We start from the raw sequence: 27436 nt of genomic DNA, 5'->3' as shown, positions 1-27436 counted from the left end.
GCTGAACGCTGGCTCACAGCCGTCCCAACTGAGCCCTGCAACTGCAGCAGCCTCTTGATCCATGTTTGAGAGCCGCCTTTCCCACAAGTGTGTCAGGAGCTTGGTGAGGGGGGCAGACAGGCAGGCAAGCACGAAGGCCAGGAAGGCCACTTCAGAGAGAGCAGCTTATGGGGGAGAGGTAGGCCTGCCTGGCCCTGTTCCCAGCACAACGGAGTAGGCTGCGTGGCTGTTTGTGGCATTGAGGGTGTGGGAGCAACAGAGCATGATGTTGCATCTGCTGTGAGTGTCTGGCCAATGTCACATGTGACTTCCTGGGACATGGTAGGGGTGTGTGTCTTGCAGACATCACTTCTGGGATTTCTCAAAGCCTGAAGAATGTTTCAGGGGTTTCTCAATAGTAAAAAGGTTGCGCGGAGATGACTGGAGAGGAGACGACTCAGAGGGGATCTGATAACCATCTTGAAGTATTTAAAAGGGTGCCATATAGAGCAGTGGTCCCCAACCCACGGGCCACGGCCCGGTGCCGGACTGCGAAGGCCTTGGCGCCGGGCCGCGGCTCCTTCCCTCCCCCCCCCCGAAGTGAGAAGCTCGCCAGGCCACAAGCAAATCGGCTGCCAAAGCGGCCGATTAGCTCGCAGCCCGTCAAGCTTCTTGTTTCGGGAGGGGAGGGAAGAGAAGCTTGCCGAGCCGCAAGCTAATCGGCCGCTTTAGCGGCCAACTTGCTGGCGGCCCGGAGGGGCCGGGAGGGAGAGCTGCGGCCGCCGGTATGGTGGCTGCGCAAACGCGCATGCGCGGACTGCTGGGCGCAGATGCGCGTGCACTGCAGTCCGCGCATGCGCGTTTGCGCTGGGGCTGCCATGCGTGCGCTGGCCCCTGGGCCGCCCTCTCCCCCTAACGCGGAGCAGTGGTCCGCAGCGTCCAAAAGCTTGCGGACCGCTGATATAGAGGATGGAGCAGAGTTGTTCTCTCTTGCCCCACAGTGATAGACTAGAACCAATGTGATGAAATTAATTCAAAAGAAAATCCATCTAAACATCCGGAAGACGTTCCTGACAGTTAGAGTGGTTTCTCAGTGGAACAGGCTTCCTCGGAAGGTGGTGGGTTCTCCATCTTTGGAAATTTTTACACAGAGGCTAGATAGCCATCTGACCTAGAGGCTGATTCTGTGAAGGCAAAGGGGTGGCAGGTTACAGTGGATGAGGGTTGAGAGTGTCCTGCATAGTGCAGGGGGTTGGACTAGATGACCCAGGAGGTCCCTTCCAACTCTATGATTCTATGAGAAAGGCTGCTACTTGGACAGAACTTTCTAAATAAATTAAAATATCTTCAACATGCACTGATGTTCTTTAGTAGAGACTTCTATTTGAATTACGCCCTTCTAAGTCCTTTGGCCTCAGGGGATGTGGGCAGAAAAGCGTGACTCTGCTCAGGAAGACTGGCCCCGTTAGTTCAATTTTAAGGTGAAATAATTGTTTTGAGAGTATGTTGCTTCATTTTATTTCCCTGTTTTTCCCTGAGGAAAGTAAAAAATCGGGGCTTCCTATTGTTTTTACTGACTTGTATGGATGGAAGGAGTTTGCAATTCATATATGAAAGAATACTATTTAACTAGTCGAGGCAAGGCAGCGGTATTCGTGGAGACCTGAGACCTGCGTGGAAGAATGAGCCCTTTTTAAAGACTAAATTGAAAGGCAACAATACATAAGGCTTTGGAGAAACAGAACTAGTTTTGTATCTGCTGTGACCTAGATGGCAAACCCTGAATGTGCTATTTCTCATTGTTCTTGACTATTCATAACCCAGCTTCAGATTTGTCAATGTGAACTTCCTACCATGCCAATGAACAATAAATAAATAATTCCACTTCCAAAATTATGCCAATCTAGCAGCAATGAGGATAGAAGTGTAGCAGAATGTTTTAATATGTATGTAAATAATCAGCCTGCTCAAAAGCTGCAGTTTCTTGGTAAAAATAATTTACAAGGCTTAAGTAAACATGTTGTAAAGCAGAAATGGGCATCTTTGGTTTCCTAATTCATTATTCCTGGCAGGCCGAGATGGGATCTGTTATTCATCTTGATGCGTCTGCTTTGGCACAGGGTTGTGATACCCATTTGGAGGTCTGAAAGAGTGGAAAGGGGTCTGCCATACAAGATGATTGGAAATGATCCCTCTTGGTATAAGGAAGTTTGCAATTGATACTTGTTCATTGCCTTCACAACACAAATTTTGGGCATGCATCGGAACCTGACTCATAGGGATAGTTACCCACCGAGTAAGGAAACCACATGCATCAGTGTCCTTTGGGTATACATTACATGGCTGTCTTTTAGCAGAGTGAATCATTTTGCATTCACTGGGATTTCTTTAGGCATAGAGATACAAGTCTGCCTCTGGGTCTTCTAAATTCAACTGATCTCCTGCAGTGAGTGCCCTGGGCTGTACATTTGCTGCTTTGTTAAGCATCTGTTTCTCCTCTTACTCAAAGATGTTCCTTTAAAGAGGGTTTAACATGGCTTCCCACAGAGTTTCTTTGAAAGGAGACTCTCCTCCTTGCAAAGTGGATGTGGCTTCTGCAGAACCACAAAGACCGTTTTTCTGGGAGTAGGCCTCATGAGAGCCAGCTTGGTGTAATGGTTAAGAATGGCAGCCTCTACTCTGGAGAACCAGGTTTGATTCCCCAGTCCTCCTCCACATTCAGCCTGCCGGGTGACCTTGGATCAGTCATGGTTCTCTAAGCCCCACCACAGGTGTCTGTTGTGGGTAGGCTGCTGTGAGACTTCCAGATAGTAAAGAGCCAGGTACAAAAAGTTCTTCTTCAAATCATCAAATTCTTTGTCTCCTTCTCCTCCTCCATCATCTTCTCTGAATAGTCCAAGTTGGCTCACTATTATAGCCTGCCTAAACAAGGTCTACTCTGGCCCCATCCAGATATGACTGGCATCCTGGAGTTTGTTGTAGGGATGTGCCACCATTTTTAAAGATTTCTCCTGCCCTCCCCTCTCCCATGTTTTTTTACTCCATGAAATAGTATGGGGGCATCAGTTGCCAACACACACTCCTGGTGTTGTTTCAGAGAGGGAAAGCAATGCAGGGGGGAATGCAGCATCTTCTTCTCCCTCGCATCCCGGTGGTCCAGACCAGAATCCGTCTCACAAGGCAAAGATTAAAAGAGTTCCTGGCTGGAAATGGTGGTGTGTCCCCATGGCAGAAGGGTAAGGCAAGTGCTCTATTGCAGGAGTAGTCAACCTGTGGTCCTCCAGATGTCCATGGACTACAATTCCCATGAGCCCCTGCCAAGGCTGGCAGGGGCTCATGGGAATTGTAGTCCATGGACATCTGGAGGACCACAGGTTGACTACCTCTGCTCTATTGGATCCAGTCCCTGCTCCAGTTTGGTGTCGTGGTTAGGAGTGCGGACTTCTAATCTGGCAAGCCAGGTTCGATTCTGCGCTCCCCCACATGCAACCAGCTGGGTGACCTTGGGCTCGCCACGGCACTGATAAAGCTGTTCTGACCGGGCAGTGATATCAGCGCTCTCTCAGCCTCACCCACCCCACAGGGTGTCTGTTGTGGGGGGAGGAATGGGAAGACGACTGTAAGCCGCTTTGAGCCTCCTTTGGGTAGGGAAAAGCGGCATATAAGAACCAACTCTTCTTCTTCTTCTTCTTCTTCTTCTTCTTCTTCTTCTCCCATTAGGGAAGGAGAGGAGGCATCTCAGTGTTTTGTTTAACAGCCCTGGATCAGGAATGAGCCAGGTGGCCTGATTGGAGAGTTGGGGTGAGGTGGGCAAGAGATGCGGCTTCAAAATCATGAAATCCCTGGGTCTGACTGGGGGGCTGGCAGTTGCTTGGAGCCAGGGACTCTAGACTTTTTTGATCCTCACTCTGCTTCTGTCCGTCTCACCATTGGTTGCCAGATTTTCAAAAAATGTCAAATCTGCCCCCTGTCTTTGTCCTTACTTGCTTCTTTTACTGTCTTATATGATCAAGATGGGTAGCCTCCTTCGTCTGTCTGTAGCAGAATAAAAGAACAGGAGTGCCTTAACAACTCACCAAACTGGGGTCAGAATATGAGCTTTTGTGAGTCACTGTTCCCTTCTTCAGGTGCAGCTAGAGTGTGACTTCACCTTCACAACAGTCCAGTGAGGTAGGCTCTGCTAAGAGTGAGTGACTCTCCCTAGGCTGGTCTGTGCATTTGACTACTAAGCAGTATTTGAATCCCCAGTATCTGAAGTTTAGCAGTCTATAATGTAGTACCTCCCAGGCTCTCAAGTGCTTTCCACTTGGATATATCCGTCTAGCACCTGGTGTACCGTTTATTGCGCCTGCCGTCCGACATGAATAATCCTCTTGTTAATAACGGGGCCAGAGCACCGGACCAGGCTCCTCTTCGCCTTTCAGCTCACGCGACAGTTTCCTTATCAAAGCCAATCTCAATTAGTTTTTTTCAATTAAGATTTCATGAGACCGTGTATCGAATGCTTTGCCGAAATCCAATTACACTGCAGTCCAGGACCATCCTCTTGTCCATTAATCTTTTAATTCCATCAGAAATGTCTGGCTAGCAGCAGCAGCAGAGTGACTCCGCTGCCTTCCTCTCGCCTGGGGGCATGTTCCGTGCATAGATTTCTGGCCACATTTGGAGTCCAGCTGTGCGCAAAGCTCGCTTCCTGTGCATAAGCCAATGCCCGGAGGAAAAGTTTTAACTTGGAACAGTGGGGGGTGGGGGCATCCACTGGGCACTCAGGCTGTGTATTGTAGGACTGTGCACTAGCTAGGGGGCAGGTATTTGGTCTAGGTTACGGTCGCCAGCTCTCGGCTGGGAAATTCCTGGAGATTTGGGGGCAGAGGCTGAGGAGGGTGGTGTTTAGGGGAGCTCACCTGGAATGAATCATAGAATCATAGAGTTGGAAGGGACCTCCAGGGTCATCTAGTCCAACCAATATGATGCCATTTTCTCCAGGGGAATGGATCTCTGTAGTCTGGAGGTAATAACCGCAGGAGAACTCCAGGCCACGCCTAGAGGTTGGCAACCCTAAGTGGCTCAGAGAGCTTGCTGGACGTTACTATGGCTGACCCCTACCCTTCCTTCTGTTCTGCCCAAATGTGAGCACATTTTTACACATAGGTGAATTATATGGGGGATGCCCATCAGAGTGAACCAGCTCATACCTAAATATTGCAACTTCTCCCCCCCCCCCCCGGCCAGGTATTGGTTACAGGTACATATGAAAGGTTACAGAATTGCTTTCATACTCCCAAGAGTAGAAATTCACAGCTTGCACTTGGTGGGAGTTGTTTTGCAGATGGCGTGTCATGACAAGGACGGGCAGGCTTCCAAGCTGCGTAGGGGCACCCTTGCAGGCCACAGTGACACACAGAAGGGGGAGGCCTAGCTGAGTCAGCTCGCCCAAAGTTTGCATTTTAGAGAGGGGGGATGAATGGCAAACCCGGACAGCAGCCTCTTTGTGTAGCATCCCTGTCTCCGAAGGGAAATGCCTATCCCAGAGCAGAAACATTTGCCTGAGGGGGACCTCTGCACCCAAGAGGACAGCAGTGCTTCTCTTTTTATGCTATGGTTTGCTGGGGATTTGGGTTGCATCCTTTGTGCCTGTGGATGGACTCACTTTCCAAATACTCGATGCCTAGCCTAGCCTGTTCCATACTGTGCCACAAAGAGGAACTTAATCCAGCAACCGTTCTTGCGCACCCCTGCTCTGCAATCCATAATGATAACCCGGTAGCATAATGTGTTTGCGTTTTCCCCGCTATCCTTTTTAGTTGGCATTTCAGGGAGAGGAGGGTGTGGAGAGCCCTCCTGCTGATCTTCTTCATGTTCTTTCAAAAACATACTGGCATTCTGGAGCTGCTTGTGAGTTCATAATCCTAAATGCCTCCTGCATATACAGTGCTTCTTAGAATTAAGGTGGAGATTTAGTATCACTTTGGAGGGGGAGTTTTAAAAGAGTACTCAAACGCTGTAACTGATGAGATGTCAGAAGCACATCCCAGCAAAGCAAAGGCAGAGATTTCCAGTAAGAACACAAAAGCATGTACATAAACCATTGAGACCACGTTAACCGGCGACTTACATTTCAGCGTCTTAGACACTCATGCCAGAGTAGCGAATGGAAGAAACAACCCGTTATTATAAAACTGGAAAAAGCCTCAGAATAATCCCATCCAGTCTTTTTAAAAGCTCCCCATTTAACTTTCTTTTGACACTCTGATGTTTCCCAGGTGACAGCACTGGATTTTGCAGCAGTAAAAAGATACAAATAAGGATCTGAAGAAAGGGAAGGGAGAATTGAAAAGGAAAGGAAGTAGGCCACGAAGGAAGACCTGGATTTCAGGGCAAAGGCACACAGTAGTAAACCACCTCTGGATGTCTCTTGCAACTTGGCAGCCCCTTGTTGTTGTTGTTGCTGCTGCTGCTGCTACTGCTGCTGCTGCTGCTGCTACCTGGTGTTCTGAATCAGGATTCAGTTGTGGTTGAGAATCCCGGTTACTCGGGAGAAGCAAATTCCTGTTTATTACAGTGCCCATATTTGTAGGTTTCAGGAAGTATTCAGTTGTAACACTGTATGTTTGTTTATAAAACAAAATCAGAGTCCAGTGGCACCTTTAAGACCAACAAAGTTTTATTCAAGGTGTAAATAAATGTTTGTTGGTCTTAAAGGTGCCACTGGATTCTGATTTTGTTTTGTTGTGCTGCTTCAGACCAACAGGGCTACCCACTTGAATCCATGTTTGTTTATAGTCTGCCTTTCTCATTGAGACTCAAGGCATATTATGCAATGCCAATCAATGCTATCTATGGAATGATACAACCAATAAGCCATACGATAAGACCAGGAACGGCAGAAATTTGAAGCAGAACGAGAATGTGAGAGCCTGTCCAGAAGCCATGTTTGTGCTCATTTATGTTCTTGAGATCTAAACATGGCCTCAGTCTTCTGGTTCCAAGATGCCTTCTCCTGTTTTCTGTTCCATTCTTAGGTGCCGAGTGTCATCCTTCAAAGACGGAGGTCCTGTGGCTAGGTAGGAAGGGCCCATGCGAGGAAGCGCGCCTGCCTACCCTGGATGGCGTGCAGCTCTCTACGGCTCACTCCGCCAGGAACCTAGGCGTGATTCTGGACACCTCCCTCACAATGGAGGTCCAGATCACAAAGGTAGCGCGGCTGGCATTCTACCATCTCCGCCAAGCCAAACTACTAGCGCCCTACCTGGCCCCGGAACACCTAGCCACAGTGATCCATGCAACGGTCACCTCTAGACTGGACTTTTGTAACTCGCTCTACGCAGGCCTGCCCTTAGCCCTGACCCGGAAACTACAACTGGTTCAAAATGCAGCAGCCAGGATCCTCACAGCAACACCGTGGAGGTCTCATATCTGGCCTATTCTCCACCAGCTGCAATGGTTACCAGTTGAATTCCGGATCAGACTAAAGGTTCTGGTTATTACCTTCAAGGCCATACGCGGTCAGGGCCCAGTGTACCTGAGGGACCGCCTCCCCGCCTATGCCCCCAAAAGAGCTCTGCGCTCTACTACCACCAACCAGCTAAGGATCCCTGGCCCTAAAGAAGTCCGTCTGGTCTCGACCAGGGCCAGAGCATTCTCTGTTCTGGCCCCTACCTGATGGAACGAGCTCCCAGAAGAGATCAGGGCCCTGACGGAGCTTAAACAGTTCCGCAGGGCCTGCAAAAAGGAGCTCCTCCACCAGGCATTTGGCTGAGACCAGACGTAATCAACAGCGACCAAGGGCCCCTGCTCCCCCCCACCCCCCCTCAGAATTCAATCAATAAACCACCCCCCTCAGAATCCCATCAATAAGCCCTGGACCTGTTTGTAGTACTATATTGTTATACCGTTATATTGTGCTGTTATTTTGGTTACAATTATTAGTTATCAGTTATACATGTTACAGACTGTTTTATGTATCGTTCTCTGTTATGATGTAAACTGCCCTGAGCCTCCGGGGAGGGCGGTATATAAGTATGATTGATAAATAAATGAATGAATGAATGAATGAATGAATGAATGAATGAATGAATGAATGAATGAATGAATGAATGAATGAATGAATGAATGAATGAATGAATGTGTCCCATGGGGGCCAGGCTTTCTATTTCCTTAAACCAGATTTTGGTGCCTGGACAAAGCTTACTCTTCTTCAGGGTGGGCTGAGGATAGTTTGCACAGTCTTGACTGCGGCCTGTTATGGTCTGCATTATGAGAGCTATTCAGAGAGAGCTTCTCCGGTGTATCCCCTTGCTACAGCCCAGCGGAATTCACACTGGAGAGTCATTTATATCGCTCTTTCCAGACTGCTAACAGAATTGGTTCAGGCTGCCTGGGACCCAGTCTGGAATTTGGATGTCAGACGGCAGGGAGCACAGAAGAGCACTGATCCAGAATATACCCCAGGGCCATTAGAATTAGCAATCTGGCATATTAGGAAATTTTTAAAGAAGCTAAATTGTAGAGCCCAGCTTATTTCAGGCACTGGTTCTTTACAGGCCCATCAGTTGTGGTTTTAATTAATCCTAGAAGTCCTTTATAGGTTTATTGGAATCTATGGCGCTGCTGTGGGAAGACTTGCAATTAGCTAGTTTAAGTCAAGTTTTTATTTGATGCTGCTGATTCAGTGGACAGGAGTAAACCAAACAGTTATGCCGAAAGCAACTCAAGTCCTCTCCCTGTATCTTTTCTCAAAGGCCACCCCCAAAATTGAATTTCAAAAACAGCTAATTAAGCTTGGCAGTGATAGATCTTTTATACCAACCCTGAGGGTGCTGACCCCTGGAGTTCCAGACATTAATTAAAGGAATTAAGCAATAGGATTTCACTCAGTGACGCTTGCTGCCCAATCGTAGAGTGCACAAGAGTTTGCTTGCTGAATTGTCCCATTGCCAACTAGACGTGAAGAATGAGTAAAAGGCAATTCACATGAATGTGGCATTGGGGAAAGTCCTGCAAACCCCTGCAGCACTGGGTTTCCTGTGGAACCTATATAGGGCAGTGGGCATTTAGTGCTGGATTTATGTATTTACAGAATTTGAGTGCTGCCTCTCTGCCTCTTCAAGACTTTGGTTTATGCATGTCTAACTTTGTACCATATGGGAAACCGTAGAGATTGACAATACAGGAAAAACACAACAGTAACAAAGAGAAAAAGGGCCAGGAAGGCTTCTGATTGCTAAGTAGGGATGTCAACCTGGAGATAAATGCCCTGCCTCTTTAATAGATGTTTAATGTGGTGTTACCAGGTGATGGTATTTACTTCCTTGCCAGGAAAAGCTTTACCTATCCATTTTCCATTCATGAAGCCTGTATTAAAGAGACAAGACATTGTTTCCCCTCCAGAATAGAAATCCTAGTGCCAAGCAGGTCTTTTCTCTCTGTTATAGCTGACCTTTTGCTCTTAGCTAAGAGCTGAAGGACACAACAGTGCTTTCCCTCATTCCACTGGGCCCACTCAGCATTAAATACCCTTGAGCAGAGCAAAGGAGAACAAACTCAGCTAGATGTTATTCAGCTGATGCTAGCTAGCAAGATCTTCCCCAGTTCCTCCTCTACCCAAAATTTGAAAACACAATCTGTTGTGCTCTGAAAATGAATGTAGCCTTCCTCACAGCCCTGATGATGTATTTTTCATGCTGATATTGGAAGTAAATTGGTGTTGTTAACTATGACGCTCCCATTCAAGAACAGTTTGTTATTTATTAAAGTGGGGAGCTTTTTATGTTGTTGTTGTTAGGTGCAAAGTCATGTCCGACCCATCACGACCCCATGGACAATGATGCTCCAGGCCTTCCTGTCCTCTACCATTTCCCGGAGTCCATTTAAGTTTGCACCTACTGCTTCAGGGACTCCATCCAGCCACCTCATTCTCTGTCGTCCCCTTCTTCTTTTGCCCTCAATCGCTCCCAGCATTAGGCTCTTATCCAGGGAGTCCTTCCTTCTCATGAGGTGGCCAAAGTATGTGAGTTTCAAATACTTTTTATAGCCTGCCTTAAATGACTGGCGTTTTGTATGCAGGGAGCCTACATGACAAGTGTCAACAGGCACCAAGTCCTGGGCTCATTGTAGACTGGCTAGGGGATCGTTCACTAAGGATTTGTGTCACTGGTGCCTTCCCAGGGTACTTTTCTATTGAGAAATTTTCTGGAGTATCTGCTAAAATATTACCAGAGTAGTTGAAATTCTCATACATACAATTGTTCGGTTTGGCTTATCAGACTTATGAGGGAAACTATGGTTTCGATACGGATTTTGTCCCATGGCATTCTTTTTAGATGACTTGTCTGTTGGAGTCATTCAAATCTCTGTTGTCTAGGCTTCAGTCTTCCTCTAAATCCAAGAATGGATTGCATTTTCCACCCATAATATTCAATAGTATAAAGTGGGAACCCACATGGATTTGAAGATGGAGCCTTGGGAGAGCAAGATCTGGGGAAGAAAGCTGTTGTGTATGTGACTTCCAAGAGACTTTGGAAGAGACTTTGAGCCTGGACCTGAGGCTTGGAACCTGAGCCCTTGCTAGGGATGTGCCGGTTCCCAGGTTCTAACCAATCAGTGGACAGGCTTATGGACGTATCACGGGCTTCCATTAGGGACTAATTGTGTGCTTTGGCAGGAGTCTCAAACATGTATATAAGTTCCTCAGTTTTGTTCAGTGTTTCTGGTTCTAGCAAAGTGTTGATTGTTTGGAGGTGAAGTGTCTGGGTCTTCGCTGAACCCACAGATTTAATAGAAGCAACCTCAGCTGGGTATACCATGGTCTACTGTGGCACCCTCTGGGTTCCTTCCATAGTTGAACAGCAGCAAGCAGCCAGGCCTAGCTGAATCATGCAAGTTGGGTGGTATCAACTCACTCAGAAGTTGCTGCCAGGCCTAGGGTTGCCAACATTCCAGGTAACGGCTGGAGATCACCCAGAATTATGACCACTCTTCAGATAGAGTTGCCAGGTCCGCCCTGGCCACCAGTGAGGGTGGGGGTAGGATGGCTAGATCCAAGTTAGGAAGCTCCTGGAGATTTGGGAATGGAGCCTGGGAAGACAGGGACCATAGAGGGTGGTGTCAGAGTCCGCTCTCTACAGCATCCATTTTCCCCAGGGGAACTGATCTCTGTGGTCTGAAGATTATCTGCAATTCTGTGGGATCAGACTTTACAATCACCCTGTAAGGTAGGCCATTATTATTATTTTTTCATAGCCCCCTGACTGTTGAGGCTGAAGGGTTGCTTAGGGCCACCTAGTAAGTTCATAGCAGAGGTGAGATTTGAACCAGAGATGACCCAATTTAGAGCTCTGCTAGCCACCACTCTGTACTGACTCACATACAGATGGAAGCTCCGATAAGCCATTGTGGCATCTGCATGATCATATTTAGGAATCCTGTTCTGCTGAAACTGAAATGCCCAAGACAATGCCCGCTGTGCAATCCACATCCCCTGTTTCTGCCTGAATAAGCCTTTGTCTGCAGAGAGCTGGGTCTTGTCATCCTTGATACATTTCAGTTGGGCTCTTGATTTACAAGGTACCCCTGAGGCCACTCTTGCGACTAAACTATCCCTTTGAAAAGGCTCAAAAATGTAGCATGAGTGTCAAGATACCATTCTGCAAGCTTCTTTCTTTCTTTCTTTCTTTCTTTCTTTCTTTCTTTCTTTCTTTCTTTCTTTCTTTCTTTCTTTCTTTCTTTCTTTCTTTCTTTCTTTCTTTCTTTCTTTCTTTCTTCTCTAAATTCCATAACAGTCATTGGCAAGTGTGCAGTTTGCCAGGATTAGCGACTTGGGAAGAAGTCACAGGAAAGATCAGATGTCTGAAAGAGTGAGGGCTCCTATTTATAGCGAGAGGCCCAGGACAGGAGGATCCCTGCGAAGAGCAGCCCCTCCCATCAGTCCCACCCAGGCCCTGGGACTCCAGGCTTCAGTTGTGAAACTCAATCCCCATTGCAAACGGTGGCCTTATCCTTTTATAGAAGGTTCATTCTCTGGTGAAGTGTGTGAGGTGACCTGCCTGGGCTTGGCATTCCCAAAGGTGGCATGTTGATATGTACGGCTGCAGAGGGCCTCTGGAGTCACGAGGAGAAAGTGGGCCTGACAGAAATGTGCAAAATAATGTCCTGCTTTTGAGTTGCTTAACAACTCTTCTTCTTTAGAGGGCAGCAAGGGTGAAAGTTCAGACTAAGATTGGAGGGGCCAGGTTCATTCTCCCCCCCCCCCACCTCACAGGTTTTGTGTGAGGATAAAACAGAGGAGGAGAGAACTATGTCAGCCGCCTTGAACTCCTTGGAGGAGCAGCGGGATAAAAATGTGACAGACCTGAGTTTATTTTTATTTTTGTTCCAAGAGTATTTATAGCTTGCCTCTCAGCCCTCACAGCTTCCCCTGCCCTCCCCAAGGCAGCTAACAAATTAAAACCTTCCTAATTTCAAAGCAGCAAATGCAAAAGCAGAACAGAACCATCCATATGTCTCAAAGGTTTTCTGGATAACAAACGCCTTCAGGCAGATAGCAGTGGTGCCACTCTCCCCTCCAGAGGGAAGGACTTCCGGCAGTCAGTCAGTCAGTCTGTCATATGGCGTGTGTTGTGTAGCCAGGGGGTCCCCAGATTGTCAGGCAAGGGACGTTCGGAGGTGCTTTGTGCCTCTGTGTCATGACCTCTAGTGTTCCTTGGAGGAACTGCCACCCAGACCCTTGGAGGTCTCCCATCCAAATACTAACCCTGCTCGGCTTCCAAGATCTGACGGGATAGGGCTTGCCTGGGCTCGCCTGTGTTTGTGATGAGCGGCTAGAAAAGCCATCCAGTATTTATTTTATACCTAGATTGCCAGCTGTGGCTGGGGAATCTTGTGTGTGAACCAGCCTGATTTCGCTTAATATCAGGGCATGGAGTTATTTGTTATCATCTGCAAATAAAACTTCAGCTTTCACGGGTCAGCTGTTATGCTCATAGCGTGGCTTTTCCCTTGTGAGCAGTGTGCTTCATGCCTCCCAAAGGCCACCCACAGACTTCTAACGTCGCACCCAGAGGAGCTCCTTCAGAGCAGGGGTAGTCAACCTGTGGTCCTCCAGATGTCCATGCTGGCAGGGGCTCATGGGAATTGTAGTCCATGGACATCTGGAGGACCACAGGTTGACTACCCCTGCTTCAGGGGAAAGGCTTGGGTCTGGAGCCCAGCAAGATTTCCAGGATGTTAGCTTCCCAGAGTCTAAGCCCTGCTTTGTCTGATGGGAACTTGGACTCTCAGAAGCTCAGACTCGAAAGCTCACGCCCTGAATAAATCTTTGTTGGTCTTAAAGGTGCTACTGGACTCTGATGTTATCCTGAAATCCCTGTTAGACTCCAGTCTAGCCTCCCTTGCCCTACAGACCAAAGGGGCAACCGTAACCAGCTATAATATAAATCAAATCCAGGTGCAACAGAGAGGTGAAAGTGGGTCAGCAGGGTCAGATTGGGATAAGCAACATTTAATTAAGTGTTCCCTCCAGACATCGCCTGTAATTGCCTCTCATGTCTAAGACTGCAGAAAGCTAAAGTATTCGTGGAGGCCGTGGAATGCAAGGGCTGCAGCGAACAGAGCCTCCCTTTGCACAGCATATTTTGTGTTTGGTGCTTTTTCTTGTGATTTGCCTGGCAAACACCACAGTGTTCCGAGCACAGTGAAAACAGCCTGATGTGGAGGGCGTGTGCAAAGGTCTCCAGGCCAGGGCATGCGTGGGAATTCCCAAGGCTGGCTTCTGTTTCTGTCCAGGGTGAAAGCTCTAGACGCTTCTGCACTTGCAAGACCACCTTCTTGCAATGTGCTGAAAAGCCAAAGGAAAGTCCTGCTCAGAGCAGGGCTGCCTCCACTAGAGACCAAGAGGGCTGCAAAACAGAAGCAAGGCTGAGGAGCTAGGTGTGTTTCTGTAGATGTAACACGTCTTCTGTGCACGTGACAAGGATGCAGGGTGTAGGCCACAAACGGCAAGCTCATCTGCTGAGTAAAGCATAGCATGGCTGAGCGCCCCTATCTTGTCTTTTGGCAGGAATCTCACCTGCTCCAGTCACAGTCTTCCTTGCTTCCCTCCATGGAAAACTGGAAGGAAAGCTGATTGGGGGCGAGGGGCTACTAGCTTTGGGTTTCGCCTTTCATATCTATGATTATTTTTCCTTCTTTGAGCCAAACTAGCTGTGGCTGTGGTGGATCTTGCAGGCTTAGTAGCTGGGAGGCATTGTCCTGGGATTATTATTCTGTTGATTCAAAATGTGCCTCTTCTCAGCTTGCTGCCCCAAAAAAGAATTGGTTCTTATATGCCACTTTTCTCTACCCAAAGGAGGCTCAAAGTGGCTTTCAGTCGCCTTCCCTTTCCTCTCCCCACAACAGAGACCTCCTAACCACTGCACCAAGCTGGCTCTTGGAAATATGTAGGTTCTCCCCTGCACTGTGAACAATTTTGTGAGGAGGGGATATAAATCAGGAAAATGGTGTTTGTGGGAGGGGAAAGTTAAACCTCCCCCAGCACTATTGGCCCTGATTTGATCCCCTCTATCGCCTGTTGCTAGTGACTCTTTAAAAAATTCTTTACACACACGCACACACATGTACTAGAACAAAGTTTGAGTCCTGTGGCACCTTTAAGACCAATTGAGTTTCATTCAAGGTGTAAGCTTTCGTGTGTGCATACACTTTATCAGACAAGTTGAGAGTGGGTCATGGATCAGTATATAGCATACTAACTCCCATTTCATTGTCTGACAAAGTGTGAAATGCACAGGAAAGTTCACAGCTTGAATAAGGCTTGGTTGGTCTTAAAGATGCCACTGGAGTCAAAGTTTGCTCTGCTACTTCAGGCCAACATGGCTGCCCACCTGACTCTACTCATGTGTACTGTCACACATTGAAGGATCTCCCTCTCTCTGATCTTCTCGCTCCCCAAAACTGGGGAGAGAGGAGTGGGACAGGTTAAGCCCATGGGACACCACCCTACGTTTGCTGAGCAAAGGAGCTGAGAGGGGGTAATTTCAGGGAGGAATGGCACATTATTTTGTTTGCTGATTCTCTGGCAGAGATCATTTTCAGGGGGCTATGTAATCAGTGCCAAATTCTAGCAAGGGCTTCTCCTAAAGTGTGCAAGCATATGGTTGAAGGGGGGGAGGGGAGGGACTTGTTGGCAAGGCACTTCTGAATCTGAGCAATATACCATAGCAGAGAGTGTCCCCTGCCAGGATTACAGGCCAAGTTTTGTTTTGAGGGAGATCTTTGTGCACTTACATGCAAAGGAAATCAACTCTGCAATTACAGGGAAATTGGCAGAAGGAAACAAGTTTTCCACTCTTGCCTGACAAAGCTGTTATCCCCAACAAAAACACCTAACAAGGTGTCTGGTGGGGAGAGGAAGGGCAAGTGATTGTAAGCCGCTTTGAGACTCCTTAGAGTAGAGAAAAGCGAGGGACAGAAAACTAGCTACTCCTTCTACAGCCAACAACCTAAACATGAAATGGAGTTGGCCTGTACAAAGGAAGTTAACGGTACCTTAAAGACCAACAAAGTTTTATTCAAGATATACAAGTCAGACTTTGTTCTGCCACTTTAGACTAACATGGCTACCCACTTGAATCTATCTAGAATAAGTTACTTTGTGGGTGATTCTGCATCAGCAGCGGCACTCTGGGGTGGGGGGACACATTTTGGTGCCATTGAAATGTGTCCCTGTGGGGTATGCAGCTATAGTGGAAAGGTTCTACCGCATTGGGGGGGGGGGTTGTTGCAGGAAGGTGGGATTGAATGAGAACGTAATCCCAACGTCCTGCAAAAAATAAGTATGCCCCATTTGGCCCCACTGTGCCATGAAGCGTACCCCTCTTTTCACTACCCAAAGGAGTCTCAGAGTGGCTTACAGTTGCCTACCCTTCCTCTCCCTGTGAGGTAGGTGAGGCTGAGAGCCACTGTATGGAACCATTTGGATTAGTGGCAGGAAAGCCTGAGTCACTTCAAAGCCCTGCCACTTCAAAAACCTGCATGAATAGTTGGCAGAAGCAGCTCAGCTACTCCCCTCTGCTGAGAGATGCTGCAAGATTGTTTGTTTGCCACTAAGGAGAGTTCCAGACTCCAGGCAAGCTGGTTGCATTTTTCAGGCTTTATCATAACAAACACACAATTGCTTTTATTCTCAGACTTATGTTTTGGCATCGTTAGACATGCTTTCATGCTGCACTACTTGCTTATGATTCTGGAAGATTTTGATCAGAAGCAAGAACGACTCCTGCGAATTCAGAATACAGACTGGGAAATGTGAAAATGAAAAGAAATGCAAGACTGCATTTGTCTTTTGGTTCAGTGGTCGGAACAATGGATTTATCCTTTGCTGCAATATGAGGCTTTAAAAAGGATCAGAGGTCTTGAGAACCGAACCATTTAGGTATTGAAGTCTGTTTCAAATTCAAAAATATATATTTTTTAAAAACATTACGGTGAGTATACTTTTTGCTCACTTTGCCTTGTTTCTCACGGTTATGGAGTGAATCCCTTAATCTAATAGGCAGCCCCATGGGTTACACTGAATGCTGGCTGCAGTTTTTTAAAAGCATTGCGTTCAGTTTTTGGAATGTAGTGCAGACTTTGGCATTAGACCATTGCTGAACAATTTAAGCTCATCTGGATAGCTTCAGTATCATTGGCCTTGTTGAAGAGCAGCTTTATGTGTTTTCCCCCTGCATCCCTTTGTTGGTATACCTCCAATTACATTGGGCTAAAATCCAAAGTCGCTTGTGTGCGTATTCGGGCCAGGACGGTATTTGCTGCCAGAGAACTTTCTTTGTAGCTTTTATGCTGCTGCAGTTCCCAGTGCCGTAAAGGCAAGCTGTAGTAAGATTTCCGGCTCAGCTTGCCTCTTCAGCTGATTGAGCAGATGCTGAGAAAATGTCTGGAGAGCCTCTGCAGGGCAGATAGGGAAGATGTAAGTCTCCCAGTAGAGAAATACCCGGGGCTCACTAATGATACTCACAACCGATACGGAGATGTTTTCTCTTGGCCTTACTACAGGCAGTAGTTTGCTTAACTGTTCTGGGCCCTGTGAGTGAAATAGTAAATATGCCTTCCTGCAGGAATCCAGATCTCTTGCTCTTTCAAATCGAGTAGCATCACTGTAGCTTTTCCTCACAGATGCTAGGCATGCAAATTCCCCCCCGGAGTGCCCAGATTGCCCCGCACCAGTTAACACAAACAGAAGTGTGTCGCTTTGCATACACAAGCGCTTTTTCTCGCCTTCTATCAGCTGGTCCATCGCAGTGTCAGAGGCTCCCACCAGACCGCACTTGGAGCACTCTTGGCCGGCGTCCCAGTGCCTTTGAACTGCCATTTGGCTGGTGGTCAGAGAACAGCTTGCGCAGGCGGGAACATTTATCCCGACGTATTGGGAACAAGTGTAAAAAATAATCTCATTAGCACACTGTCAGATATCTGCCCAAGTCACCCCAGTTTTCTTCCCAGCCGCCGTAGCTTTAGATCAGGGGTAGTCAAAGTGCGGCCCTCCAGATGTCCGTGGACTACAATTCCCAGGAGCCCCTGCCAGCGAATGCTGGCAGGGGGCTCCTGGGAATTGTAGTCCACGGACATCTGGAGGGCCGCACTTTGAGTACCCCTGCTTTAGATAGTTGTTGGGCACCTATGCGGGATGTTGAGAGTAGTCAAAATGGCTTCAAGGGCCAAGCTCCTACAGCAGTAATTCTCTTTGAAATAGTTTCCACTGAAGCCGCATCTCACATTTCTATTTCTCCAGCAACCTTTCTGCCTCAGGACAGCACCTAAGAACTGTGGGGCACAGCTGCCGAGTGGTTCATTCAAAGAATGTACTAACAGTGCGCTGAAGACAAACAGGCTGGCTGGCATGTCACGTACATAGTGGGGGGGGGAGTGTACTAAGGGGGGCACAAGCCTCCTGCTGTCTTGAAGACAGGTAGATTATTTTCGACTGCATCAAGGGCAATCGTTCATTGGTAGGGCGGCTCAGGCGCCCTTAAGGGCGAGGTCGGGTGCCGTATCGTGGAGTGTCATGAACGGGAAAAAAAAAGCAGAACGATTCAGCGCCAATAATTTTTGACGAAAGAGTTTTCAATCGGTTTCAGAGCATCTTCTCAGGACAAAAGCACTTTTCATAAATATTGATTTGGCATAAAGAGAGCGGCTCTGGGGTTGAGGTGCCATCTGGCATATGTGTATCCAATTTGCATAATCATATTGGCATTTGAAGAATGTGGGCGGAATGTGCCGCTTGGCATGCAATAAAGTCCTTGTGTGATTGATTCACTGCGGACGCGGCTAGAAACTCAACGTATGTTTACCAGGGCTCTTAAAAGCTGGGGGTGGGGGGCTAGGTGTGTTGTGTGTGTAGACATAGTTTCAGGGGCAAGCTTTTGAGAGGCATCTTGACTCATCAGCATGACTGAGCGCAATGCCTTTGGCTTCTTTACTCCAGGAATATCATTCTCGGCACGCTCGGTTGGGGAGCAGGTTAAGCCTCTTACCCTTATGACCGTTGTTCCCAGACCACCTTGGGGACGGGAAGCATTCCTACATTTCTAGCTCGAATGTGTGTCAATGACAGGTTTTTCATGGTCCCTGAGGAACTTGCATCCTGTTAGAACAGCCTTTCTCAACTTTTTTGCCATTGAGAAACCCCCAAAACTTTCTTCAGGCTTCGAGAAACCCCAGAAGAGGCGCAATTGTACAGAATATGATTGGGAAGCATAGCTGTGTACATGCTCACCTGGGGCCCCTCCCCTTCTCACCAGGCATATAAGATCATATCACATGATGATATTTATTCCCCACCATGCCACTTCTGAAGCCGGCTTGTGACGGGTTACAATGGTCCCTCATAAAACCCCATTAAAACAGGACACCACAAAATACAATACTACACAACAAACATGGCGGTAATAGCACCCAACATCCAGTCCCCACTATGCCTAACATGCCTGATAGCAGGTGGTAGGAGGAGGGCCATCAATGTCAAATTGGCCCAGAATGCTATATAACACTAACACTGTTTAACAGATTTAAATATCAATTAATTAACTTGCAGCCATTCAGAAAAGCCTTCCAGGACTGTCAAGAACCCCCCAGGTTCCACAAAACCCTGGTTGAGAAAGCCTGTGGGAGAATGTTGTACTCTATATGGGAAGCTGGGGAAAGGCTTTATGTTGTTGTTTTTATCCTTCCCTTTCTTCAAAAGGGCGAATGGTGCCCAGGCGAGTAGCAGGGGAGGTGGATGGGTGAGATGGGGTGGCAGTCGCAAAAGCCATGGGCCCTGGCAGGTGCCTTCCCTCAGAGCATGCTGACGCTGGCACTGTGTGAGAATATTGCAATTGATTTTGGGACACAAGCATTATTTGCAGGTACACACAAATGCCTTTAAAAATTAACTGAATATTCCTAACATCCTGCATAAAGTTTCCAACAGGCTTTTTGAGGCTAAATTTTCAGGACTTTCTCCAGAAGTTTGTCTTTCTTTAATTGCACATGCAATAATGACTCAGTGAAGGACCTGAGGTCTCGGGAAACTAGCCAAACTTACCCAGTCCTGCCAAGAACTGTAAGTTACCCAGCAACACCATAATCCACAAATAGATGAAGTGTGGAATGTAAAATCCACTTTAGCAAAAGATATTTAAAATGTACTGGTGTGCGTCTCTCACTCTTCGTACCACGTGCGAATGCACATGTTCTGGACAGAATGCACAAATGAGGTGGGAATACCGGTGTAGGTTTTCCTTTATATTACAGACAGATGTTAAGAAAAACACATGGATGCAGAGAAGCTGCTGTGTACAGAAAACAAATTAAACCACTGGGCTGCCTAGCTTCAGTGCTGTCTGACCTGATTTGCAGTGGCTCTCTGAAGTCAGAGTCAGGCAGAGACGAGCCATAAGGACATAATAGGAGCCATGTTGGGTCAGGCTAATGGCCTGTCTCGTCCAACAGTGGTCAAAACACAGATGCCATCAGGAGGTCCACCAGCATGGCCAGAACTCCAAAAGTCCTCGCACGGTTGCCTTCCAAGCACCAAGAATACAGAGCATCACTGCCCCAGACATACCTTGTGGCTATGAGCCACTGATGGACCTCCGCTCCCCTCTTGAAACTGTCTATGCTTGTAGCCACTGCCACTTCCTTCAGCTGTGAATTCCATGTATTAATTTCTCTTTGGGTGAAGAAGTACTTCCTTTTATGTGTTCAAAGCCTACTGCTCATTCATTTCCTTGAACGTCCATGAGTTATTGTTCTACTTTCTCTGCCTTCTCTATCCCATGCAAAACGTTGCAAATCTCTGTCCTGTCACGCCTTAGACATTGTACCCCCTAACCTCTTTAACCTTCCTTCATAGATAAGGTATTCCATACCCTTAATTGTTTTGGTTGCCCAACATTATATCTTTTTAGAGGTGTGGTGACCAGAACTGTACACTATTGCAAATGAGGCTGCCTCATAGATTTTTATTATGCTGATTTTTATTACTAGATTAGATTAGATAGATTTCTATTCTAGCCTTTCCTAAAGGATTTGTTTTCAATCCCCTCCCGAATAATCCCCAGCATAGCATTTGCTTTATTCATTGCAGTCGACATCTTTTTTTTTTTTTTTTTATAGAAAGTTTTTATTTTATTTTCCAGAGTTGAAAACAGTGAGATACATGCAATCTACATTGTTAGTACAGAAAAGGAGAGCTATACTCTTCATTTGATACACTTGGTTCCCCATTTTTAATCCCTTTTGTAAATAGTTCAGGTAAGGGCCCCATTATTCTTGAAAGGCCTCTTAGTGTCAGTTTGGCTATCTTGGTAAGATCAGCTAGTTTATTCACCCAGTCTTCTGTCGAGGGTAGTTCTTACGTTTTCCATTTCTTGGCCAATTCTAGTTTTGTTGCCGTCGTCGCATAGTAGAAGAAGCTCTGTATGTGGGTTAGGAAGCGCTGTGGAAAAACATTTTGGTTCCCTGTTTCAATCTTACAAACCCTCTTCTCTCCATTTAAGATTATAGACTGGCTACAATATTATGGACTTTTACCCAAAGCTTATAGACTTTTTATAGACTTTTTCACATTTGCACCACATTTAAAAAGAGAAGTCTACTTTGTTACCATCATTTCAACATTTGTTTGCATAGTTTCTGATAGTTTTAACAATCATAAACAGTTTATACTTAACATAGTCCTAGAGCCCTCCACATTTTCACTAGAAAAAGGGAAAAAAGAGAAAAAAAATACTTAGTTGTACGGAAAGAAGGGAAACAAATATATATAAGTATACATTGTTGATACCAGAAATAATAAAATGGAGTCTTCATTAATTAATAGAAAATATTTTTCGTTAGTTATATATACACCTCCTCAGCTAGAAACCTTTTTTTAGTTATGCTTTAAATTTAGGCTGGAAGTCACTACATAGATATGCTAGATGATTCAAATTCAGCTATCATAGGAAATCTCAAACCCCACACTATAATGTAAGCCCATTCCATTAGGTGTCTCCTTTTAGTTATGCTTTGATTTTGGGCTGGTAGCCGCTGCGAAATTAGGTTTAATAATACAAATTCAGCTTACTTAAAAGATCTTAGACCCCAGATTAACTTCTTAACTAGTTATATTGCCTATATGGCTACATAAAGGAGGTAAAGGAGGAAAGGAATTTCGACCACTGTGTTGCATTTCCATTCCCCAAGCTTCTTAGGGAGGTCTCATTTCGAGGCTTATTACGTCTTGTGACTCCCGTTGACTGATGTTCTGTCCCATTGGTCTTTGGCTGGGAAAGTATAGTTGTAGTCTTTCCCTCGGAGTATACATCGATAAATCTTGAAGCAGTTGTACCTCCTGGACTCCAATATCAGTACAGATGTTTTTCCATGATGCTCCTTTCAATCGATTGCTTTCACCGCAGATCCATATGTCTTTCTTGAGTATTGTTGCTTTGGAGTGGCTGTATATCTTCTCAGGCAGGGTGTCCTTATCTGAGCTGCAAGACTCTGACATCCCCTTTTCTATCTCCATAATTTCAGATTCCTCTTCTGCTGGTAATTTTCCATCTTGTTTAGAGCTATCATCAGCCACTACTATTGGTTCATCATTCCTGTTAAAGACTTCTTCCTTAATGCCTTTAAACTCCATGAGCATATTTTTAAGTGAACCATTTAAAGATTCTTTCAAGTCTTGTGTTTGTTTGTCTAGAAGATATGCAAATTTTTTAAACGAAAACATGTTCCAGGTTTGGAATTTTGTTAGACTTAATATTTGCAATTTTGCAAGTAGCCAGTAGAGGTCCTACAGAGTCCTAACGAAAGCAACAGTGTTTTTAATTAAAGGAATGTCTCTAAGGCTTAGTTCTCGCGAGATTCCATGGCTCTAATCTCTCTTATCTTCGAAGACGAAAAACAGATATAATAAAACAGATAATAAGAGCTGTTACTTATTAGATTGAGTTGATTTAAGTCCTTCTCCTGATTAGAAAAGAAAATTAGCCTGCCTCAGAATGAGGTGGCATCAAGCAGAGCCAGAAACGGGGGAAAAGTAAAGACGGAGAAGCGGAAAAGCACTTGCATCTCTGCGTTGATTAATGATTCAGTATCTTGGAATCTGGCAGCTTCCCCCCCTCAGTATTATCAGACAGTCCTGTCAGTCTGGCTTGTTTAGATTAGCGAGAGCAACTCTCCACGCCGAGAGTTCATTCCAGGGAAGAAGGTGCCGAGGGAAACCCCACTCACTGTTTGCAGGCTCGATCTGATGTCTGCCAGATGTTTTCACTCCAGAGTTGTGGTGAGTCGAAGGTCTTGCTGGGAGGTATCCAATTAGCTTTGTAGATTAAAATAAGCTTTGTAGATTGCAGAGTTGAAAAAGGAAGAAAAGGAAAAAGGATTTTAAGATGGCGGACGGCGCTTGCTGGACCCTGTGCACACTGAGCTTACGTTCCAGTGGGAGATTAATTTCCCTGCGGAACAGAGAGGCCCCAGAGATTCACAAGGAATTCCTGAGAAGATTTAAGGGTGGGTTATCGTACCCAAAACCCGATTCTGTCAATCACAGCAGCGATTGACCCTCAGTGGAACAGGAGCTCGAAGTATTCGAGCTATCCAAGTGCCATGGCTCCGCCTTCTCCCGCAGTCGACATCTTTAGTGAATTATATATCACGCCAAGATCTCTCTTTTGGGCAGTTACTGCCACTTCAAACCCCAACAATGTATATTTATAGTTAGGAGTTTTGGCTCCAATGTGCATTACTTTGCACTTGCCCGCACTGAACCTCATATGCCCTGTTGACACGCACTCAACCAGCTTCGACAGATCCTCTGGAGCAGCGGTCCCCAACCTTTCCGAGGTCAGGGACCGCCTCTGGGGGTGTGGGGACAGCCGGCGGCTCGAGCGGCGCGCGCACGTGGCAGCTGCAGGCAAACGCACACGCGCAGTTGCCGCGCGTGTGTGTTTTCACAACCAGGTGGCACTAATGCGCATCTGCGCAGTTGCCACGCATACGCGTTTCGCCACTAGGGGTGCAAATGCACATGCGTGTCAACTGCATGTTTGCGCCGCCAGCATGCTGGCGGCTGTGCCTGCCTCTTCCCCCCCCCCTCGCAGCGAGAAGCTAGCCGGGCCTGGCGAGCATCTCGCTGTGGGGGAGGGGGAGGCAGGCACAGCTGCCTGCGGCCTGGTACCGTGGCCTTTGCAGACCGGTACTGGGCCGCGGACCGGGGGTTGATGACCCCCGCTCTGGTGTGCCTCACAGTTTCCCCTGGTTCTTATCATCCTGAACAACTTAGTGTCATCCATAGACATAGCCACTTTACTATTCACTCTCAACTCCAAATCATTAGTGAACAAGTCGAAAAGCACCAAAGCTAGTACTAAGCCCTGCAGTACCCCACTGCTTATCCCCTTCCACAGTGAAAACTTCCAATTTATACTCTCTTCCTGTCAATTAACCAATTTTTAGTCCACAAGAGGACTTGCTTATCCTTCTGTTTACTTAGGAGCCTTTAATAAAGAGCATTATCAAAAGCTTTCTGGAAGTCTAGATAAACAGTATCTATTGGGTCACCCTTGTCCACATGTTTGTTCACCTCCTCAAAGATCTTCCCTTATAGAATCCATGCTGATTCTTCTTCATAAGCAGGATTGCAGACTAAATGTCACCTGAGCATGTTATGTCTTGTTATGACAGTTGATGATGTTAATACTGTTGATAGTTACCTGAACACGATATGTTATGTTATAATTTTTGATTTTTGATGTTATGATTGTTGGCATAGTTATCAAACGTATTCTGTACACTGCTACCCACCTAAGGTTTTCTATAAACCGCATTGAACTTCAAGGGAGGCTGGTATATTAATATAAATAAATAAATTTTATTTATGGAAATGTTTAAGTTCTGCTAGGGCCTTGATCTTGTAGGGGAGCTCATTTCACCAGGTTGGAGCCACCGTCAGAAAGGTCCTGGCTCTTGTTGAGGCCTGGCAGACTTCTTTGGGACCAGGGATCACCAGTGGGTAGAGCGTGTTACTCTTTGGGTTGTGTGGACAACCAGACAAAGTACACAGGACCCGTACTGCATGTGGCATCTGAATCTTAGGTTCTCTGTTTTACTGGACTGTATACCCTCTATGATATACATAGGCACTCCACCTCTAACCCTTCCCTCCCGATCCTAGTGATATGATATACAGGAATCACTGTATCCCACTCATTATCCTCATCCCACAAAGTTTCTGAAATTCCCACAATGTCTATGTGCTCCTCTGACTAAGCATTCCAGCCCCCCTCCTTTACCTCAGACACTTCTGACATATGCACAGAAACAGCTATAGTTCCCCAGCCACATTAGGCCTGCAACTTTCCTCCTCTGGCCTCTAGAAGTGGCCAGGCCGTGATTACTGTTTGTAACCCTCTCAGTGGTTGGTCCTAATCCATTTCTGTCTAGAACAGTAAGAAAGATGAGCCCTCCCAAACCAGAGACATTTAATTTCCTGTCAGCTTTCCCCCAAGATTTAGTTTTAAAACTGCTCTGGCACCATTTTGATTTAAGCGCCAGCAGGCTGGTTCCTTCTCAGGACGTCTCTTTTGTACAGGTCCTTCTTGTTCCAAAAAGCATTTCAGTGCCGAACAAACACCTTCCTCCCTACACCATCTTCTCGCCCATTCATTGAGACTCCTAATTTGTGCCTGTCTAGCTGGCCCTGCATGTGGAACAAGAAGCACTTCTGAGAAGGCTACCTTGGAGGTCCTGGCCTTGAGGCTCCTCCTGCTTAGCAGCCTACTTTTTCCATTCACAACTACATCTTCCCTCATTGTTGGTGCCAACATGTACCAGAACCACAGGCTACCAGCCTATCTAGACCACTACCTTCACACCTGGCAGGCAAGTCACCATATGGACAGTACGCTGGTTCATAATGCATCTGTCTACATGCCTAAGGATCAAATGACCGGCTGCCAAAAGCCCTGCTCCCTTCCTCCCTGCCCAGGGATGGTTCCCTGGTACAAAAGGACATCTGTTCACCAACTGTAGAAGGGGTCCCTCCTCCTTTCTTAGTGTGGTGCCTTGTTTCCCCTTGATTCTCGTGCTCCCTGGCAGCGGCAGAGCTGCCATTCTCAGAGTGGGATGTATCTGTCATGTCCCTGGAAGTCTTATCCATGTGCCTAACTTCTCCAGGTCAGACACCTGGGTCTCAACAGTGTAAACTCATTCCTTGAGAATCAGGAGCTCCTGGCACACACACAGGACTTCTGTGCAGCTGGCAGAAAGTCATATATGTTGCAGTCTGTGCAATACATAGGGTAGACCCCCAACTGCCACTGGCATTCTCCCGGCTTGGTGTAGTGGTTAAGAGCAGCGACTTCTAATCTAGAGAACCGGGTTTGATTTCCCACTCCTGCCCATGCAGCCAGCTGGGTGACCTTGGGCTAGTCACAGCCATGATAATGGTGTTCCCACAAAGCAGTCCCTCTCCGAGCTCTCTCAGCCCCACTTACCTCACAGAGGATCTGTTGTGGGGAGAGGAAGGGAAGGTGATTGTAAGCCACTTTTGAGACTCCAGGTAGTGAAAAGTGGAGCATAAAAGCCAACTCTTCTTCTTCCTTCATAATTTTTAAATCCCCCTTTTAAACAAATTTCCTATTTATGAAGACTTGTTTGAGGAAAGTATGCTTACTCTTTTAGGGATGCGGAGAGACTAGTGCCCTGGCTTTCTCACGCTGTTGCTGACCTCACCTGTCTGCTAGACTCACCTGCTTATTCTCTTGTTCCAGACATTTTGCCACTGAACTGGGGTCTTCTACCTTGCAGAGGTTTCCCCCAGTATCCGGAGATGTTTTAAATGAGGATGACAGGGATTGGCTTTCTAATTGCAGTGCTGTGCCACTGAGCCCCAATCCATCCTGACTTCCGCTTGTACAGGAAACAGGCAGTGAAGAATCTTTCATATGGATCTGGGAAATCTCATTTGTTCTTGGGAGCTATTCTGCTGTGATTCTTGTACTTAAGAGTCCAGGCCTAGGTGGTGGCTGCGTTGAAAGCAACTCATAAGGAGGGTATCTTGATCTGCAGCTAAAATTCTCTTGTGTTCTTCTTCTCCCTTCCAGTCAAATACATGAAGGAGATCTCACCCTATTTTAAAAATTCCTCCAGTGGCGCAACTGTAACTTGGGACTCTTCACCTGCCCTTCAGAAGCAAGCCTCACCTGCCGTCTCCCTAAGAGATCTCAAGGAAGGGAAGAACCTCCCTCTCAAAATGTGCTACGTATCAAGGAAATGCCTCCCTAGTGACCCAGAACACAGGTAATCCAGTCGCCCTGCTAAAGCCCATGGCTACATCCTCTGGGAGGGTGATATACCTGTGATGCATACAGCATTTGTGCAAGAACTAGGTAAGGGAGCAGGGGTAAGGTGTCACTCTGTTGGTTTATGCTGCAGACAAAGGAACCAAAGCTTGTCAACCACCTTTCTGAAGGGTCTGCATCTGGCGCATAAACCCTAGATCTACCACCTTTTTTATTTCTGTAGTTAAATCTGCATCCTAAGGAGGTGTTGGACAGTGTAGAATATTCTTTTAAAAATGCATATACATCAGTAAAAATGTCAAATGTGTTCTGGGATTTATTTGTAAAATTCTGTCTTGTCTCTTGAACCATAATCCTTAGGAAGCCAACTGTAATAATCCATAGGGAAACATTTTATCAGTTTAAAAATAACTCTATCGAAGTAAAGTTCTTAACAACGAAATCAGGGGTCCCCAACCTGTGGGCACCTTTGGGATTCTGAGGCCAGGTGGTGGGTGCAATCATGAAATTGCCACCCCAGGAGGTGGAGCTACATCTGCCCCAGTATAGTAAAGAAGAAGGGCCATTTGAACACTGAGAAGAGAGGGGTAAGAGACAGAATAAAACCAACACAGTTGTGGCAG

General features: G+C 46.6%; 1 protein-coding gene across 1 annotated transcript in view; it reads left to right on the top strand.

Annotated features, from left to right (window-relative positions):
- SNTA1 (syntrophin alpha 1) overlaps positions 1–27436 on the top strand; it is an 82614-nt gene that overhangs the window by 42287 nt on the left and 12891 nt on the right. The window contains exon 3 of the mRNA XM_077335272.1: positions 26616–26811. Coding sequence (XP_077191387.1) covers positions 26616–26811 — 196 coding nt within the window. The remainder of the gene's footprint in view (positions 1–26615; positions 26812–27436) is intronic.

Source organism: Paroedura picta, chromosome 4 (genome assembly GCF_049243985.1).
Source record: "Paroedura picta isolate Pp20150507F chromosome 4, Ppicta_v3.0, whole genome shotgun sequence".
Lineage (NCBI taxonomy): Eukaryota > Metazoa > Chordata > Lepidosauria > Squamata > Gekkonidae > Paroedura > Paroedura picta.
The sequence above is the reverse complement of the archived record's forward strand: the minus strand, read 5'-3'. Positions and strand labels throughout refer to the sequence as shown.